The 19,089-nt window shown below is 51.2% G+C and overlaps 1 protein-coding gene across 1 annotated transcript; it reads right to left on the reverse strand.

Moving 5' to 3' along the window:
• Positions 1 to 6: 6 nt before the first annotated feature.
• LOC6551402 lies at positions 7 to 18,865 on the reverse strand. The gene is made up of 9 exons (XM_001977185.3): positions 18,462 to 18,865; positions 17,181 to 17,471; positions 15,233 to 17,069; positions 9,348 to 10,975; positions 8,841 to 9,197; positions 6,937 to 7,084; positions 4,737 to 6,864; positions 1,326 to 2,155; positions 7 to 1,196 (listed from the first exon to the last, which is right to left on the reverse strand). The coding sequence occupies exons 2-9, from the start codon at positions 17,317 to 17,319 to the stop codon at positions 128 to 130; spliced, it is 8,136 nt and encodes a 2,711-aa protein (XP_001977221.3). The 5' UTR covers positions 17,320 to 17,471; positions 18,462 to 18,865; the 3' UTR covers positions 7 to 127.
• Positions 18,866 to 19,089: the final 224 nt, after the last annotated feature.

A 19,089-nucleotide genomic window follows, 5' to 3' on the forward strand; every position in this document is an offset into this window, starting at 1 on the left:
AAAAATGAAAAAACAAACTTTAAATTAAACTACTGTTTTTCGTCGACGCGGTTCAGGATGTCCTCCACTTGGAGCCCACAAAGTGCACTTTAATCCGAACGTCCCCGTTCCCGTTCCCGATTCTCGATTAGTAGTAGGCAGGGAAGGGGTGGTAGTTCGACGGATTGGAGGCGTGGTGGTTGGCGGATGGCAGGACGGGCGGTGGCCTAACGCCCGGATGGTAGTTACTCGACGCCACCTGATGGTAGGCACCAAAACTCCTGGCCATGTGGCGATTTTGGGCCGCTGCCGCCGCCGATTCGCCCAGTAGGCGTGACTGATCCGCCGTTCCCAGCAATCGGTTGTTTTGCTCCATCAGCAGATGGGCGGTGGGATCCACCAGCAGGCGGTGCTGATCGGCCGCATTGGAGGCGGCCAGTATGCGATGCTGCTCCACCGTCGACAGCAGTCGATGGTGCTCCAAACTCTCGCGACTCTGGTGCTGCATCTGCGATGAGAGGAAGGAGCGATTGTTGCCCACCGCCATGTTGGCCGTATTCGGTGTCAGATCCAGCGAGGCCATGCGCAGCATATCGTGATGCGTGGGATGGTTGTAGGGAAGCTGCGGCGGCGACGACACCACATAGTTGGCCGTCCGGCTCAGATCCACCGATGTGGTCTGGTCGTGCTCCTGCTCGCCCAGCTGCTCGCTGAGCATGTTGTGCATGGCGGCCGCCGACTGCTGGTGCTGCTGCATGGCATGGTGCTGGCCATGGCCGTGCTCCTGCTGGTGCACCACCGAGGCGGCGCCACCGGCACCACCGCCCCCACCGCCGCCCACCACCGCACCGCCCGCCTGCTGAGCCTGCTGGCTCTGCTGCTCGCGATCGGAGAGTATGTCGTAGATGTGGTGGTGATACCGACTGCTCGGCAACTGGAAGTTGTGATGGTAATTGCTGCTGGCCGCATTCGATCTGGAGCTCATGTCCAGTCCCTGGAGGTCGGACAGATCGTTGGCGGCACTGGCCGCCGCTGCTGCAGCCGCTGCTGCGCTTGCTGCCGCATTGCCACCGTTGCCGGCGCCTCCCTGGCGGTACTCCGCCGGCGAGTCCAGCTCCTGGCTGTTGTACTTTAGGTTGCTGGCCATGCTCTCGTACTTGGAGTACATCAGGTCGATCTGCGACTGCGGGAACTTCATGCGCATGTCCTGGCCAGCGCTGCTGTGAATAAATCGCACTCAATGCTTTTAGTATCAAATGTAATGTAATATAATTTATAAATACTACTGTTAATCATAAAAGGGTTTGAAAAAAGAAAGAGCAGTAGTGATTCTGTGGCATCTTCACCTGTTCTGTGGCATTATGCTGTTCTCCTCGTCGCTGGACATCTGGTTGTGCCGCGAGATGTTCTGCCGCTGGCGCTCCTGGTGCTCCTGCTCCTGGACCGCCCGCTTGTGGCGCATCATGTCGCCGTTGAAGTTGTAGCGCGGTATGCTCGGCGAGGAGGCGGGCGAGATGAGCTCATGCTCCGGATAGGTGCTGCCCACGCTGGAGGCGTTCCTCCTCTGCGGCTGGAGGGCGGGCAGTGGCGATGAGGCGGACATGCTGTTGGCGCCGCCTCCACCGGCACCACCGCCTCCTCCTCCGCCGCCACCGCTTGAGCTGCCCGCGGGAGTGCTGTTCGATCCGGGACCACCTCCTCCATTGCCGGCACCGAACATACCGCCGTAATCTCGACCCGGTGATATCGGCGGTGGCGATGGCGGTGTGCGGTGGTGCGACGAGGAGAAGCCATCCGAGTCCGGATGCTGCGGACGCGGCGTACTGCCCGCATCCACGTCCACATCGTTCTGGTTCTGGTTACTCTGCGGATTCGTCGGCGTCGAGGCGCTGGGCGATATGTTGCATGCACCCTGGAACATTGGCAGCGGTGGAATCTGCATCGGAAAACTGCCCAGATTCTTCATCATCTTTAGCTCGTTCTCCAGGTTGTCCATGGCGCCACCGATGCCACTTCCGTTCGCGCCGCCCGAAGATCCTCCGCTACTTCCTCCTCCGCCGCCACCACCGCCTCCTCCACCCGCTCCGCCGGCACTGCCCGCTCCAAATCGCTGCGACTCGGGATCCACGTGGGCACTCATGGGACTGTCGCTGTTTATGTGGTTGTCGGTGGGAACCTGTGGGTTGGTGAGCGTGTTTGGATATCAAAATATTTTAAGTACATTTCACTATGATAACTTTGCTGAAAGAAATGACTGTAAACGACTCCCCATCACTATCGCCCTGATTTTCGGGAAACGCATTTCTTACATTTTCGCATTTTCATTATCAAAATTTGCAAAAACGGGTCAAAAATAAAAAATTCCAAGTTTGAATACAGGTGGGTAGGGAATTTTGCTACAAATTCAACGAGGTATGCCAATCCACTTTTGGACAACTATTTTTTTTGCTATCGAAAAAATACTGATTATTTTTTATAAAAAAAAAAATTTTTAATTTTTGTCAAAAGTCAGATATTTTTAAACGGGGTTTTCGCCATAACTTGGCCAAAAAAGGAGGCACAGCTAAAATAAAGACTGTTTTGTGCTGCTAAATAACATAGCTAACTATTCCTATCACAATTTTTATGATTTTCGGAAAACGAAATTTTAACAAATTTTCGCCTTTTTTTTAAGGGGTACCCCCATCAAAATTTGCGAAAAATGGCAAAAAAAAAGAATTTACTTTTTTGAACACACGTCGATGGGAATTTTTGTTACAAATTCAACGGGGTATGACATTCTAGTTTTGGACCACTACTTTTATTGCTATCGCAAAAAAACGGATTATTTTTATCCAAAAATAATCATAAAAAAAAATGTTGTCAAAAATCGGATATTTTCAAACTGGGTTTTCGCCATAACTTAGCCAAAAAAGAAGGCACAGTTAAAATGAAGACAGTTTTGTGCTGCTAATAAACATAGCTAACTATGCCTATCCCTACTTTTATGATTTTCGAAAAAATAAATTTTAACAAAATTTCGCATTTTCGATAAGGGGTACCCCCATCAAAATTTGCGAAAAATGGCAAAAAATTAGAATTTACTTTTTTGAATACACGTCGATGGGAAATTTTGTTACAAATTCAACGGGGTATGACATTCTAGGTTTGGACAACTATTTTTATTGCTATCGCAAAAAAACGGATTATTTTTATCCAAAAATAATCATAAAAAAAAATGTTGTCAAAAATCGGATATTTTCAAACTGGGTTTTCGCCATAACTTAGCCAAAAAAGAAGGCACAGTTAAAATGAAGACAGTTTTGTGCTGCTAATAAACATAGCTAACTATGCCTATCCCTACTTTTCTGATTTTCGAAAAAATAAATTTTAACAAAATTTCGCATTTACGATAAGGGGTACCCCCATCAAAATTTGCGAAAAATGGCAAAAAATTAGAATTTACTTTTTTGAATACACGTCGATGGGAAATTTTGTTACAAATTCAACGGGGTATGACATTCTAGGTTTGGACAACTATTTTTATTGCTATCGCAAAAAAACGGATTATTTTTATCAAAAAATAATCATAAAAAAAAATGTTGTCAAAAATCGGATATTTTCAAACTGGGTTTTCGCCATAACTTAGCCAAAAAAGAAGGCACAGTTAAAATGAAGACAGTTTTGTGCTGCTAATAAACATAGCTAACTATGCCTATCCCTACTTTTATGATTTTCGAAAAAATAAATTTTAACAAAATTTCGCATTTTCGATAAGGGGTACCCCCATCAAAATTTGCGAAAAATGGCAAAAAATTAGAATTTACTTTTTTGAATACACGTCGATGGGAAATTTTGTTACAAATTCAACGGGGTATGACATTCTAGGTTTGGACAACTATTTTTATTGCTATCGCAAAAAAACTGATTATTTTTATCCAAAAATAATCATAAAAAAAAATGTTGTCAAAAATCGGATATTTTCAAACTGGGTTTTCGCCATAACTTAGCCAAAAAAGAAGGCACAGTTAAAATGAAGACAGTTTTGTGCTGCTAATAAACATAGCTAACTATGCCTATCCCTACTTTTATGATTTTCGAAAAAATAAATTTTAACAAAATTTCGCATTTTCGATAAGGGGTACCCCCATCAAAATTTGCGAAAAATGGCAAAAAATTAGAATTTACTTTTTTGAATACACGTCGATGGGAAATTTTGTTACAAATTCAACGGGGTATGACATTCTAGGTTTGGACAACTATTTTTATTGCTATCGCAAAAAAACTGATTATTTTTATCCAAAAATAATCATAAAAAAAAATGTTGTCAAAAATCGGATATTTTCAAACTGGGTTTTCGCCATAGCTTAGCCAAAAAAGAAGGCACAGTTAAAATGAAGACAGTTTTGTGCTGCTAATAAACATAGCTAACTATGCCTATCACCACTTTTATGATTTTCGGAAAAACTAATTTTAACAAATTTTCGCATTTTTTTAAGGGGTACCCCCATCAAAATTTGCAAAAAACGGACAAAAATACAAATTTTCAAGTTTGAACACAGGTGGATAGCGAATTTTGTTACAAATTCAACGAGGTATGCCATTCCACTTTTGGACAAATATTTGCATAGTTATGGCGAAACATTTAACTACTTTGTAACAAAAATCGGCTAATGACATTTTCACATTTTGCAGGATGGGCTCTTTGGGAAAAACCACGACCGATCATAGTTTCCCGTACTAAGTTTCATTTCATGTGCGCATACTTGGCCACTCACCTTGAGGTCGCTGCTCTCGCTGTCAATCATATTGCCAACGGAGTTGAGGGCCGCCTCCACCAGCATGCTGGCCGAAGAGGAGCCGCCGCCGACGCCCACGCCCACGCCGCCGCCCACTCCGCCCACACGGGCATTGGCGTTGTTGTAGAAGGAGCTCATGAAGGACTGCGAGTGGGCGAGGGAGTTCATCTGCATCTGGGGCTCATCGCCACCGGCGACAGTGCCGCCGGTCGCTGGACCCGTTGGCGTTTGGCCGCCACTGCCGCCGCCCCCGCTCCCGCTGCCCGTACCGCCGCCGTAGTGCGACATGGCCGCTGCTGCGGCGGCGGCGGCCGCAGCATTGTTGTTGGACTCGACGACGTCCAGGAAGGAGCTGTTCTCATCCTCCTCGCGGCTGTGGGCGCTGTGCTGGTGCTGCTGGTGCGGCTGATGCGGCTGGTGGGCGTGGGCATGGGCATGGGCGTGGGCATGAGCGTGGCTGGCGCTGGCGCTGCTCATGAGGCGGGCGAGGAAGTCACGGTTCTGGCCGAGCAGCTTGCTGTGCTCATCGACGGCGCTGGGCGGCACAGCGAATCCCAGATCCGGGCCTGGACCGGAGCCACCGGTCAGCTGGCCACAGGCACCACCACCGGGGCCACCACCGCTGTCGCCCGGGCCACCGCCACCACCGCCCGCTCCCTCGCCGCCGACATCGCTGGAGTCCTGCACCTCCTGGATCCACTTCTTGCTGCCCTTGCTGACCACCAGATTCTGGCCGAGAGCGGCGTTCATGGCGGCCGCATGGCGGTAGTCCTGCTGGCCCGCCCCCTGGCCGGCGGGATGCTGGTGCGGGTGGGCGTGCGAGTGCGAGTGGGCGTGGTGCGGGTGGGCGTGCGCATGGACGTGCGAGTGGTGGGCTTGGTGGGCGTGAACGTGTGGATGGTGTTGCACAGCCGCGCCGCCGCCACCGCCACCACCGCCGCCACCGTCGTCGTCGTCCTCATCGTCGTCCTCCTCCTCGTCCATGCCCACGCCCACACCGACGCCCATGTGGCCCATCATGTGGCCGAGCTTGGCGGGATCCTCGCCAGCTCCGGCCATCGCCGAGACCGCTGCCGCTGCCGCCACCACCTGTTGCACCTGCTGCTGGGCACTCAATCGCTGGGCGGTGGTGGTGAGGAAGGACTCCACCAGGCTCAGCTGGGCGTTCTGCTTGCGACGCACCTGCTCCAGGCGAGCGTTCTCCACCTCCTCGTCGTCGGGATCGCCGTGCAGCTGCTGCTGCTGCTGCTGTTGTTGCTGCTGTTGCTGCTGCTGCTGATGCGGCAGGGCATGGGCGTGCAGCTGGTGCGGATGGTACTGCGGATGCTGTTGCTGCGGATCGTGATGCAGCTGCTGGTGCTGCTGGTGTAGGTGGTGCTGCTGCTGCTGCTGATGCTGCTGGGCGTGTTGCTGCTGCAGCTGTTGGTGCTGCAGCTGCTGGGCGTGCTGCTGCTGGTGCTGTTGCTGGTGCTGCGACTGTTGCTGCTGCTGCTGCTGTTGCTGTTGCTGCTGCTGCTGCTGCTGGTGGAGATGGAGCTGCTGCTGGGCCGCCACGCCCGGCTCCTTCTTGCGCTTCCGCTTGCGACCGCCCGAGGAGGCGACAGCCGAAACGGATGCGGAAAGGGAGGCTGTGGCCGACGGCACCTTGTCACCGAATATGCTGGAGATCTTGGAGCTGAGCAGCGAGAGATTGGGCTCATTGCGACACAGGTCCTTGATCGACTTGCCGCTCTTCTTAATCGCCTCGAATAGGTTGTCATCGCTGAACTCCGCGTCGCTCTGCAGCGATCCGCTGAGCATGGAGCTCTGGTCCTCGAGGCTCTTGCGCCGCCGGCGCGGTGCTTGCTCTGTGAACGAGGAGGGGGAGACGACGGCCGCATTAGGGCGTGGCTGCGCCTGCGCCGATGCCGCTGACGCCGGCGTAGCCGTCGCCGTCTGCTTACCCAGAAAATCGACCTTCATGCCGCCGGAATAGGCATCGAAGGTGTAGGCCACGCTCCGCTCGATCTTGGGCATCTGCTCCTGGGTGTAGTTGTGCACCTTCTTGTAGTGGAACTGCAGGCACTGCTTGGTGGTGAACGCCGCATTGCACTCCGGCTCGGCGCATCTAAAATGGACGTAGCGAATGCATTAGAATAGCAACAAAATCTGGATGAGTATGTAGTGAAGGTGCACCCACTTGAACGGCCTGACGCCCGAGTGGGTCAGCATGTGGATCTTGAGATTGCTGCGATTCTGGAAGAGTTTCTGGCACCGCGGACAGCTCACCACCGTCGAGTTGCGGCTGTGCACCTCCTTCGAGTGGCGCTGCAGTGCCGCTCGCGATCCTAGAAGTTTTGAACATAATTTACACTGAAAATCTCGTAAAACTTCAGCCATATCTAAAATGAAATTGTATGAAGAAAATGAAATTTCGGATTGTGGTGATTTTGAAAGAACAACTTAGTGATAATCCATAACCAGAAACCAACCAACCCAACAACGAACGAACCAACGAACGTACAACGAACATAAAACAAAAGCCGAATCACATAAGGCACGAATCACAAGACCATCGGGATTTCTGGGTGGATCTGGTAAGGTTGGGATATAGCAATCATAAGATCGGGATTGGGCATACTCTATTAAAACAAATGCCAAATGAAACGAAACTCCAACCAAGGCAAATCATTCACTAAAAGCGTTTACAATGCGTTTACAATGCAGGCTACAATCTGAACTGTTACTCAATATGCACTATGACTGAAGGACTGATGTTTTGGAAAACTTGTATTTATATACTATATTTTTTAAGGCTGAATACCTTTACCACGCACCTATGTCAAATTTTTTGAAAGTAAGACTCAGCTGCAAGAAGCTGCATTGATTTTACAAATATTAATTTCTATAAGCATAATTATAAACATTAATATGGAAAATAATTTGACTTGCTTTCGTTTTCATTAAAGATATATTACTTCTTTAAGTTTTTGAAACGCTAACATCTAAACAAAGAAGCTCAGTCACTTCAGTGCGGATCTAAAATGTGAATGCAATGTACGATATTTCAATTACGAATTATAGCATTTACATAACATAACACAAACCAACTAAGAAAGGTTAAGTAAATAGATATAAACCAATTTAGCGGATGTACAACTAAAAAGTTAGGCAACAAAAGAGATGAGCGATCGCAGATGCTTTTGGTGTTACATATATCGCGGTTTTGCTGTGGTGGTGACTTTGAGGTGTTGTATCTGTGTTAGTACAGCTAGTTTTACAGCTAAGCGACTTTATACGATATTAGTTCATTTGACATTATGGTGTAGTTCTATAGTTTCTGTGTGTGTGTTCATATGAGCAATTCAAGATCACGGTTACCACTTCAAATTCATATAAATATCTATTAAAAATCAATCAAATTCTAAGCACCATATTATAAAACGACTTAAAATAACAAAAATAAATAAAAAAGGATTATTTAGGGTTAACTTTAGAATTATTTTATTACTACATTTCAAAACAAAATAAATGGTGCTTCAAAAATTATCTGCTTAAGGAAAGAGAACTCACAATCTGCATGCTTAATCTTAACTTTTTATAGTTATACGATAGTTTATACGGACAAACGGGCGGACGGACACGGCCAGATCGACGTGGCTTGGGATCCTGATCAAGAATAAATATACATAATTATGGGTCGGAAACGCTTTCCTCTACCGTTTACGTACTGCTCAACAAAATGCAAACAAAATGTAAAATCATTGACTATTTTGTGGAAACTGTGAACTCGATTCGCTGTTGTTGGTACAATCAAATACAAGTAGGTTGATTTATGCAAAAGCAGTTGGACGTCATTCGCCGATATACATACAACATACGATATTTATGCTATATGTGCTATACAATCGATACGATACTATATGCTATATGCTATATACTAAACACTATACACGAGCTTACGACATACGATATGGCAGTCAGTTGGCCTACGATGCGGCTACGTTATATTGGGTTACGTTACATTACGCATACGCAATGGTGTACGATCACAGTTACGGTCTAGTTATTTTGGATCCTGCGAGCGTTCCGCTGCCAACTTACCGCTGTGCATGCGCTTAATGTGCGCCTTCAGTTTCTGCGGCTGGCAGAACTTGCGACCGCAAAAATCGCACACTGGTCGCGATCGGTTCGGATTCGAGGCGCATCCGTAGGTGCGATGCATCTCCAGGTAGTTGAGCCGCAGGAAGAACTTGCTGCAGAATTGGCACTGGTACGCCCCCTTGCCGTCGTGCTTTTCCGCCGCGTGCTTCATGATGTTGTCCTTGCCCAGCACCGGTTCGCCGCACACCTTGCAATGGTACTTGCGGATGGTCAGGCTCATCGAGGGATCGTGGAAGACGGAACAGTGGGTGCGGTAGTACAGGGGGTGCTCGAACTTCAGATTGCAGCCGCCGCAATCTGTGTGGATGGGAGCAAAATGTGAGATCTTAGAGATGGGGAAACCTATTCGCAAGAATGGGTAGCACGTAAAAATAAAAAAACGCGAATTCTTTAGGAATGGCCAAAGGAATATACGAATTGAACTGATTGATTTCTTCGTCTACGTACTCGTCTTTTCGGTGTGCTTCTTGCGCCACATGGTGTTGCAGTCGTCGCTCCAGTAGAGCAGCTCCATACCATTCCGCAGATCGCGGCAGCTGACGAAGTACGCCTGCCGGTCGATGGAAACCAGGTTGACGTTGCGCTCCTCGTAGCTGGGAGCCGGCCGCACGAAACGCAGCCAATTGGAGGCGTTCGGATTGTCGCAGCACAGCAGATACGACTTGTCCGCCCCGGCCTCGCACATCTCGAAGATCCACTTCATGTCGCTGCCCTCGCGCACCTCGCCGGTCTGCACCGGCTGTCCGATCAGCGGACCCAGCTTGGTGAATGCCCTCACCTCGGTGCGCGCAAAAACGCCGGTCACATTGGGCTCCACGTTGTGGAGCTCGAATTCCGCCGGAACGGAGGCCTCGGCGAAGGTGATCAGCGGCTTGGTCTCCAGCTCCGAGAGCTGCGACGACTCGTCCATGTCCATGTCCATGTCCTCCATGTCCTCCATGTCGTCGTCCTCGTGCCGCTGTCGCCCGCTGGCCCGCTTCGCCTGCCGCTGCGCATCGGCCTTCAGTTTGGCCAGCGCCTCCAGGTTCCGGCGCTCTATCCACTCGCCCAGATCCACGGCGTCGGTCACGTTCCCGCAGGCATTACGCAGCGGGCACAGCTTGTGATCGTGGGCAATGGAGCACTCGCGGCAGGATTGCTGCGACCGGAAGGCAATGTCGTGCTCGTCCTCCTCCTCGACGAAATTCTGCTCCATTTTCATTTCGCGGGCCAGCGCCTCCTCGTCCAGCTCCTCGTCATCCTCGTCGTCCTCGTCGTTTCCGCCCAATCCGGCACCCGTCTCGTCGTCGTGCTCGTCGTAGGAGTTGGGTGGCATCATGGCCGCCGCCGCCGCCTTGGCCGCCTGAGATTTCTTCGAGCCGTGCGACTTGGAGCGCACATGGAAGTTGCCCGCCTGCCCATTGCTGGCGGTGATGCCATCCACGGCATCGGCGGGCGGCAGGACTGGCAGTAGGTGGGGGTGCGGCGGCTGGTCCTCGTCCTCGTCCTCCTCCTCGCTGCCATTGGCCGCTGCAGCTGCTGCTGCTGCTGCTGCCGCTGCAGCTGCTGCCGCCGCCGCAGCGGCTGCTTTTTTGAGGCACAGGGCATTCGGCAGGGACTCCTTGCTGTTCGCCTCCAGTTCGCTCTTGATCTTCTCGGCGATGCGGCAGTCCAGGACCTCGGGCAGGGCGGAGGAGGCGGCTGCCGCCGCTGCCGCTGCGGCGCTGGCCTTCAGTGCCGCCGTCGCCGCCTTGGCCTCCTGCTTCTTGGACTTGGCGTAGCTGAATCCGGCTCCCGCTCCGCCGCTTCCCGATCCCTTGGACTTGCCGGCAAATCCATTCAGCGCCTCCGAGGTGAATTGCACCCGCTTCTTGTAGCGCTTGCGTTGTGGCGGGGTGGGCGTGGCCATGGGCATGGAGGCCGCCGAGGCGGAGTCACCGTTTCCGTTTCCGCTCGTGTTCCCATTTCCGCTGCCGCTGCCATTGATCGATGACTCCGCTGGGGCGGCAAAGTCCTTGGCGCTGAGATTCGGCTCCAGCTTGAAGTTGCCGTCGAAGCCTTTTGTGGGCGTGTTCGCGGGGGAGGGCGGCGGCAGGCTGAAATTGAAAGGGACGGAAAGCAGGAATATAAGTGAGTTGTCTCTGTACAAATGGCACACTGTAAAGAAATACGCCTAAATGTATGAGTTCTGGTGCCTAAGCTGTTCGAAAAACATAAGCTGCAACTCAAATGCCAATATGGTTTCACATCATATGCTATCCGAAAGAGAACTCCGTAAAGTGGATTAGTTTGGAAAAGCGTGTGGTGGAAGGATTAACGGTTTGGCTCGGTAGTTGGCGGGGTCTCCGAAAGTGGGTCGTTGGAACTTGTTTGGTCTGGTTACTCCCTCTGTCAGGAGCAGAACTTTTCCTCCTCCTCTGCACTTCCTTGGCCATCTTTCGCCTTTCTCCGCTTCACACTGTCCTTCCACGTTGTTGTCGCCTTTGCGTTTAATTAATTTCGCCCACGCTTTGCTGGCTGTTTCGCGCACCCCCCCCCGCGGGGGGTGAAGAGTTGGGCGGAAGGGGGCAACGCTGGAATCGCCATAAGGAAAGTCTGGACCACTGACAGTACTAAAATATATGGTGGTGGGAGCCAGACAGCCCAGGAATGTCATTATAATTGTGACTTAGTTGTGCAAATTAATGGTGCAGTAGTTCTCTAACAGTTTGTGCCGCCTTATATAGGCAGACGCGATCTACATCCATAACAAACATATACAGATACATAGATGCAGATACTGAGACTGCATATTAGTTATTTTTCAGCAACTAGTAGTTGGCGCTGGGTAATTTCAAAGGACACAGAAATCTTTGCCATTCTGCTCACCTGCAATGCAATTACATAGACGATAGCCAGCCAACCAGATGTGGAGGGCATTCATCAGCGGTCGCATTGAACTGTAGTTGATGCTGCACATGCCACACGCTTTCCTTAGCATACGATTTCAGACACCCTGCTCCGCCCCGCACGCCTCTCCGCTTCCCTCTGCCGTTCCACGTCCCTGTGTTATCGTTCATTAAATCCTCCACCTTAGAACCATAACAACAATATCGAAAACAGCGGCAACAGCAAACGATACCATTCTATCCAGCCATCCCTGCCACCGGAGCCTTCCCCTCGGCATCCACTTACCCTGCTCCACTTTGTCCCCACCCTCCATGGCCACCCAGCCACCCAGCCACCCAGCCACCCCCATCGCGCTTCTTTGACCGCAGAGAGCGAGCACACTCCTGGCTCCAGTTCCATCCACTGGCGATGGGGGTTCGGCACTTGGATCCCTGGGCGGGGGTTCCTATTCTGGTGAATGCGAGTGTCTCTACCATTAATGTGCTGCTCGGAGGCCCAGCGGGGGGGTGATTCGTTGGGTGGCGGGTGGTGCTGTGTGTGTGTGGGGGGGTTTGGCTCAATGGGGTTTTGGGGAGTTTTGGGATTCTGTTTCGTGTGCGGTGCTCGTTGGCGCATTAAGTACACAGTCAGCGACACAAACGAGACCCACACAGATACACACACACACACACAAACACACACTCGCATACACACACTCGCGCAGCCTTACAAAGACAATCGCACAACAATTTTGTGCTTTTTGGCGAAAATTCGCAGAAATTGGCGACATGGCGCACACGAAATGCGAATTGGCAAAAGGCAGCGAAGGAAATGGCGGTGCGATGGGGTGGGCGAATCCTTGGGGGTGGTGGTGGGCACAAGGTTGATGGGTGGGCTGTTATCTACTGTGCATCTGTATGTGTGTGCTCTGGGAAATCGCACTCGCACAAGCGCCTGCTGATTAGTGGGCAAACGTCTATGCGTGTGTGGATGCCACTGGAAGAAGGAGATTCGCGCCGAACATTCGAACATTCCACACATTCCCTGGCCATGAGTGGCAAAATGATCTGTAACGCTCTCCATTCCACAGCAAAGATGGTAAATGGTGGCAAAAGTCATTTGAAAGCAAGCTTCATGTTTATTATTTCTTGACTCTTTTCAGTTTTAGGAAATTCTAAGAGATCTACATTTTCAAATGATAGGTTAACAAGTTTAAGTTTCTGTTTGCAAAGTATGGCCCATTACAAACTCAATGATTGTAGATACTTTATCTTCTAGGTCTTTCTCTGTTCGATTTGGGAGATACGTGGACACCTCGTGTTGCCGCCTGTGCAACGTGTGGTGCAACGTGTTCCGCAGTGATGATCGAATCGAGAGAGGCTCCATTGTGCCCACAAGGACTCGCTTGTGTATGTAATCCTGCCAACGGCATCCTTCGTGTGCCACTCGCTTCGCATGCCAGCCAATGCCAAAGGAAGAGGCCGATAAAGTGGCGGAGAAGCAGAAGGAGGAGCAGGAGGCGAACTCGAGGTGGGGGGAGAACAACTGAGATTCAGACATTTCTGCATTGGCATTTTGCATTCGGTTGAGGAGGCCGATGGGCAGGGAAAAGCAGCGAGAGGCGGGGAAGAGCGGTGCCCATATTCAAAGCGCCAAATGGCGCGCTCGACTGCAATGCAACAGCAGCAACAAAAAGTGTGTGGCGTGGCAGGCGGGTGGAGAGGTGGGCGGCATTGTGGGGCAGGGGAGGAAAATTCGCGACGCATTCACGTTGCAAGGATACGAAGGAACCTGCCAAGCACTTGTGTGTGCGTGCAACGCGCTCGCTGCCTGCTCCATACACTGATCGAAATGGGATTACAGATTGTTTGTTCCCCAAGCAGAAATTTAACAGACGTTCTACTATTCCGGGTGAAACAATATTTGTAGCATATTTTAGAAAAGTATCATAGCTTCAATAAGTCCAAGTTCAAGGATTATTGAAGGCATCCATAAAAATGCAATAAAAACTATTCTTCGATTTCAATGGCTAACATTGTTTATTGTTTGCGAAGGATTTCATTTTGCTCCTCCAATATGCAAGCCAGAAAGGCGATTTGTTTACCCAAACAATGCAGCATTGTTCTGAAATTCCCTCCATTGTTTAAGTTCAATATTTTTTAGCCGTGTAGGTGCACGCGTGTGTGTGTGTGTGTGTGTTTGTGTAACTGGGCGATTGGCAACATGGCATGCAAATGCTGGCAGCAACAAAAGCAACACTGCCGACCATGTTGCTTGAGTTTGCGCCTGTGTGCGCCAGTGAGTGTGTTGCTTTTTCCGCTTCCGCTGACATGGCGGCAGCGGCAGCGACTGCGACTGCGAGGCGAGCACAGCGTGCTACGGTTCCAACAACGCACGGATAGTACGGAATACGGAAAATACGGTATATGAGGAATATGAGGAATATGGTCGGAATATGTACGGAATACGGCAGAGGCGCCCACAGAGGCGGCAGCAACATGAAAGCTCCGTTGCATGCAACCGCATGAGTACCGCATTTGTGCCTTTGTATCACGCGGCCAGAAGGGGTTGCTGATGGGTGGTGGGCGGTGGGCGGTGGGCGGTGATGATGGTGCTAGGATGCATTCGGGCATGAATCGCTTTTACATGGATCGCTTTTGTACCGCTCCCCACCGAGCTGCATCTTCGTCTTCGCCACCGCCACCGCCACCGCCGCCTTCCGTGCCACTTGAGCCACCTCCCCCCAAAAGGGTGGTTTTCCCGCCCCCCCCCACTGAGTGCGCTTGTGTGTGTGTGAGGTGCCCAAAAAGCTCTCCCACTACATGTGTGCGTGTGTGTGTGTGTGGGCGCCCACATCTGCGAACAACTATCAACAATGATGGCCAGCGAAGCGTTGCCATATCTCTCACTTCCAGCCGATTCCACACTTTGTCTCCTCCTTTCGAGGGGTTAATTAACAGAACAAGATGGAAACACGAAAAAAGTCTAGATGCATCCTCGACTCCCATCACGAATTCTATCTTTTTGAAGTTTTGATACCATAGTACTACACTCCCACTTGAGCTCTTTTAACTCCTGAACTGAACGGCATTATTGTGATGGAATCCTAAAGTGAATATGATCTCGAAATTGTATCTATTATATTTTAAAGTTATTATCCACCGAAACGGATATCACATCCATATCTTTATGAATGTAAGCTAGCATTTTCAATTGAGAAATTTCTAGTGAGAGAAAAGGTTTAACATTGATTGCTAGTTTCTGTTTTCTCACGAATTATGAACATGATCATAATAATATGTTTACTCTGAGTGAACTTTACAACACTTTACAGCTTTTCAATGTGGGTTTGTTGTTTGCCAAACAAGCCTCTAAATACCTGTTGCACATGCAAGGCATTATTTACCCACTAATTTCCGGAAATTTATTCAAAATCGCAAACCCAGTTCATCGGGTGAATAGCATTAAAGGAAAGCAATACTCACTTGTTCAGGCGATCCGTGTCGTTATCCGCCAGATTCAGAAGGTAGGCAACGAACTCCACATCGTTCTTGAACTGCAGCCGGGTGCGCATGTGCTCCCACTTCTCGGCGTTCTTGGTGCCTATGTAGATGTTTTTACTGTAGTTCTGGTGGCGGTACTTTCTCCGCTCGCTGGCCGCACTGCTGCCCCCGCTGCCGCCGCTGCCGCCGCCATGCTGCTGCTGTTGCTGCTGCTGCTGCTGATGCTGCTGATGCTGGTGCTGCAGTGCCGCCGCACTGGACGAGTTGATGCCCAGGCTGAGGGAGGAGCCTCCGCGGGAGTTGCCGCCACCGGTGGCCATCAGGTCGTTGCTGCAATTGGTGCCCTGACCGCCCGGGCCCAAGCTGCCGTGCGTCGAGCTGAGCGCATGGTTGCTGTTGTTGTTCGTGGAGAAGCTCGTGTTGCTGTTGCCGCCCAGCAAACTACTGGGCGGTGGCGGCGCAATGGGCGTGGCACTGCTCCCGCTTGCCATGTCCAGGGCATTGGCGCTCTGCTGCTCCAGCTGGGCGTTCAGCTTGGCTGCGGAGGCGGCTGCTGCGGCTGCTGCTGCTGCGGCTGCCGCTGCTGCAACGCTCATGTGCAGGCCGCTGCTCTCGGCGGCGGCCGCACTGCTCAGATGGGCGGAGGAGAGGGTGGCGCGGCTGTCCAGATGACTGCTGGCCACCTCGTCCTCGTCGTCGTCATCCTCATCCTCCTCCTCACCCTCATCGTCGTAGACTGGCGGCTCCGGCTGCTGCTGCGGATGCTGTTGCTGCATGTTGTTGCTGCTCGCCGGCATCACATGTCGGAGGTCCGTGGGCGTGAGATCATGCCCATTGCCCTGCTGCTGGTGGTGCTGCTCCTCGTCGTCCTCCTCGTCGTCCTCCTCGCCATCCTCCTCGTCGTCCTCGTCGTCATCGTCCTGCGCCTGCTGCGCTTGCTGCGATTGCTGCTGCTGCGACTGCAGATGATGATCGCCGCGATCCCGCGACTTGGTGTTGCCGTTATTGTTGTTGTTGTTATTGTTGTTGTAGTGCTGCTGCTTGTTGCCGTTGTGCAGCGCACTAACTGCGGCTGCAACTACAGCTGCCGCTGCTGCAGCCCGCTGCTGCTGTTCCGCCGCCAGTTGCTGCTGCTGTTGCTGCTGCTGTTGCTGCGACACATCCTGCTCCTCCTCCTCCTCTTCGTCCTCCTCCTCGTCGTCCTCCTCTTCGTCCATGCTGCTCTGCGAGCTGCTGCTGCTGTGGCCATAGTTGTTGCTATTGTTGTTGCTGTTGTTGTTGTTGGCGTTGCTGTTAACGGAGTTAGACCCATTGTTGTTGTTGTTGTTGTTGTTGCTGCTGCTGCTCGTGCTGTGCGGCAGCTGGCCCGCTGATCCCGCCGAATTGTTGCTGTTGTTGCTGATGCTGAGCGCCGCTGCCGCCGCTGCTGCTGCTGCTGCGGCGGCGGCCGTTGCAGCGGCGCGACTCAGGAACGGTGGGCGTGGCACGAGGGGCGTGTCGGAGTTATCGGAACTATCGTTAAAATCGAAAGCACTGAAATCAGCGGCATTCGCGGCATTTGTTGCACCTGCTGCTGCTGCTGGATTACCGCTGCTTGTTTTGGACATGCTGCTGCCGACGCTAGCGTTGCTGCTGCTGCTGCTGCTGCTGCTGCTACTGCAGCTGCTGCTGCTGCTGCTGCTGCGACTGCGACTGCGACTGCAGCGCTTGCTTTTGTTCTTGTGGCTGCTGCTGCTGCTGTTGTTGTTGCTGCTGCTGACTGGCCGCCGCTTGGTTGTTGCTGCTGCTGCTGCTGGTGTTGCAGTTGCACTTGCTGTTGCTGTTGCTGCTGTTAGTTTTAGTGTTGCCTTTGTTGTTGCTGTTGCTGCGCTTTGCCGAACGCTGCTAAGTTTTTGCTATTTGTTGTTGTTGCTGCCGGCGCTGCTGCGACGCGAATGCTTGTTGTTGTTGGTGCTGCTGCTGTTGCTGCCGGGGCGGTCTGCCTCCGATTCCGCTTCAGATGGCGCCTTGCTCTGCCTCTGCTGCTGCTGCTGCTGCTGCTGTTGTTGTTGCTTCTGCTTTTTCTTCATTATTCACACACACAAGTCGCGCGTGCGACCCACTACACTTGTTGTTGTTGTTGCTGCTGCTGCTGTGCTTGCTGTTGTTGTTTTCGTTGTCGTTGTTGTTGCATTGCTTTTCTACAGCTTTTCGCTTTTTCAGTTGTATGCTGCAGGCTTCTCTATTTTGTTATTTTTCGAGAAATACGAGAAATATAAAGCATACGTTTGGGGCAAAAAGGAAAAACTGAATATCTGCTGACAGAGCTGTCGCTGTCCACGTCGACGCAGACGCCGACTGCGACTGCGACTGCGACAGTGACGTTGGGCAGTAGTAGCAGTAAAAAAAAAAACCGTTCGCCGAAAGCCACTCGCTGAAGCTCCAGTCCTTTCGCCGGGTGGCAACGCTGCCACAGGATTTTTTTTCTTATTTTTAATATTTTTATGTTTTTTTAGTATGCCTCAAGCACTGTCGTATTATATATTCTGCTGGGAATGTTTACTTTTGCGGTTTTTTCTCGCCAGTTGGGTGGAATTTCTTTATTTCCTTATTGAATAGTTAGTAAAACATCGTGGGATCTATCACTCGAACTTGTCGTTTAGAATGTGATTTTTTTTGTGGCATATTCTTGGCTTGCGGTTGGGTTTTCTTGGCCAAGAGAGCTGCTTGTTATGAGGACTAGTGCTCCAAGCTCACACACACAGACACGCACACACAGAACGTAAGTTTGCGAATTTGCGGAAATTCTATTTCACTTGGGGGGAAAAAAAAAAACAAAAACATAATATAATGCGTTGAACAATTTTGCTCCGATTTAGACCAGTGACTTTCAAGCTGATTGGAGACTTTGTTGTTATTGTTGTGTTCGCTGTTTCAATAATTTCGTTACTATTCCTTTTTTTGGAGGACGAGGGTGTGCGTGTAAGTGTGTTGGTGTGACACCCAACGAAAGGACCAAAAAGAGAGGGGGTGGAGAGAGAGCGAAAGAGAGAGAGAGAGCACGCGAGGCGGTGGCGGTTTTCGCCTTGTGCCGATACAGGGCGAGTGGAGAGGTAGAGAGGGGCGGGGCGGGGGGTAGTTTGGTGGGTGGTTTGGGAGGTTGGGGGTCGGCTGTGCTAGACGCCTCGCCTTCTTCTGCTCCTTGAGCCTTCCTGATGGTAGACTTTCTTACACACAGTTTTCCACGGCTTTTCACTCGAAAATAACTTGTCAAAAAAATAAACGTAGCACACTTTTCTGCGATATGGCACTGGTTTAATTATTTAACTGCTGCTGCTATTGGCAATCCTTTTGCATTTTTTGCTTTCTATTTTTCCCTCTGCCTGTTCTTCTTGGGTTTTGTGTCGTCCGCCGTTCGTGATTAGCGATTTCTCTGCGAGCGCTCATATGCCGTTACTCGCTGGTCGCGACGGAATGAAGGACTTTTTATTTATGTGTATGTCCTCGCCGCAGTCGCAACGGATGGCAGCGACGCCGACAGCGACGGCGGCGCCGGCAGCGCCACTTCCTCCTCGGCTCTCAGTTGCGAAAAAGTCCTGCGATGCCGCTAAAGCCCCCCAAACCCCAAAACCCCCACACACACACAAACACACACACAAGCGCCTGGCTTACGGAGAGCCTTTCTCCCTCTTTCTCGTCACGCGCTCTCTCTCCCTCTCTCTCTCGCTCCGTCTCTCTCAGTCGCTCGCTCGCCCTTTCTCTCTCGCGCGCGCAGTGTCGAAAAAGCTCCTCGCTGAAGTCGCGACGTCGACGTCGTGTCCTGTCGCTGTTTTTGATGTCGCGATTCCTTCTCGGTGTGC

Source organism: Drosophila erecta, unplaced genomic scaffold, assembly GCF_003286155.1.
Source record: "Drosophila erecta strain 14021-0224.00,06,07 unplaced genomic scaffold, DereRS2 tig00000152-arrow-arrow-pilon, whole genome shotgun sequence".
Taxonomy (NCBI): Eukaryota; Metazoa; Arthropoda; class Insecta; order Diptera; family Drosophilidae; genus Drosophila; species Drosophila erecta.

Coding starts and splice junctions, on each gene's coding strand:
- LOC6551402 (XM_001977185.3), bottom strand. CDS start 17,319: ATGAAGAAAAAGCAGAAGCAACAACAACAGCAGCAGCAGCAGCAGCAG. Junction 10,976..15,232: donor GACACGGATCGCCTGAACAA/GTGAGTATTGCT, acceptor TTTCAATTTCAG/CCTGCCGCCGCCCTCCCCCG. Junction 9,198..9,347: donor GAAGCACACCGAAAAGACGA/GTACGTAGACGA, acceptor CCATCCACACAG/ATTGCGGCGGCTGCAATCTG.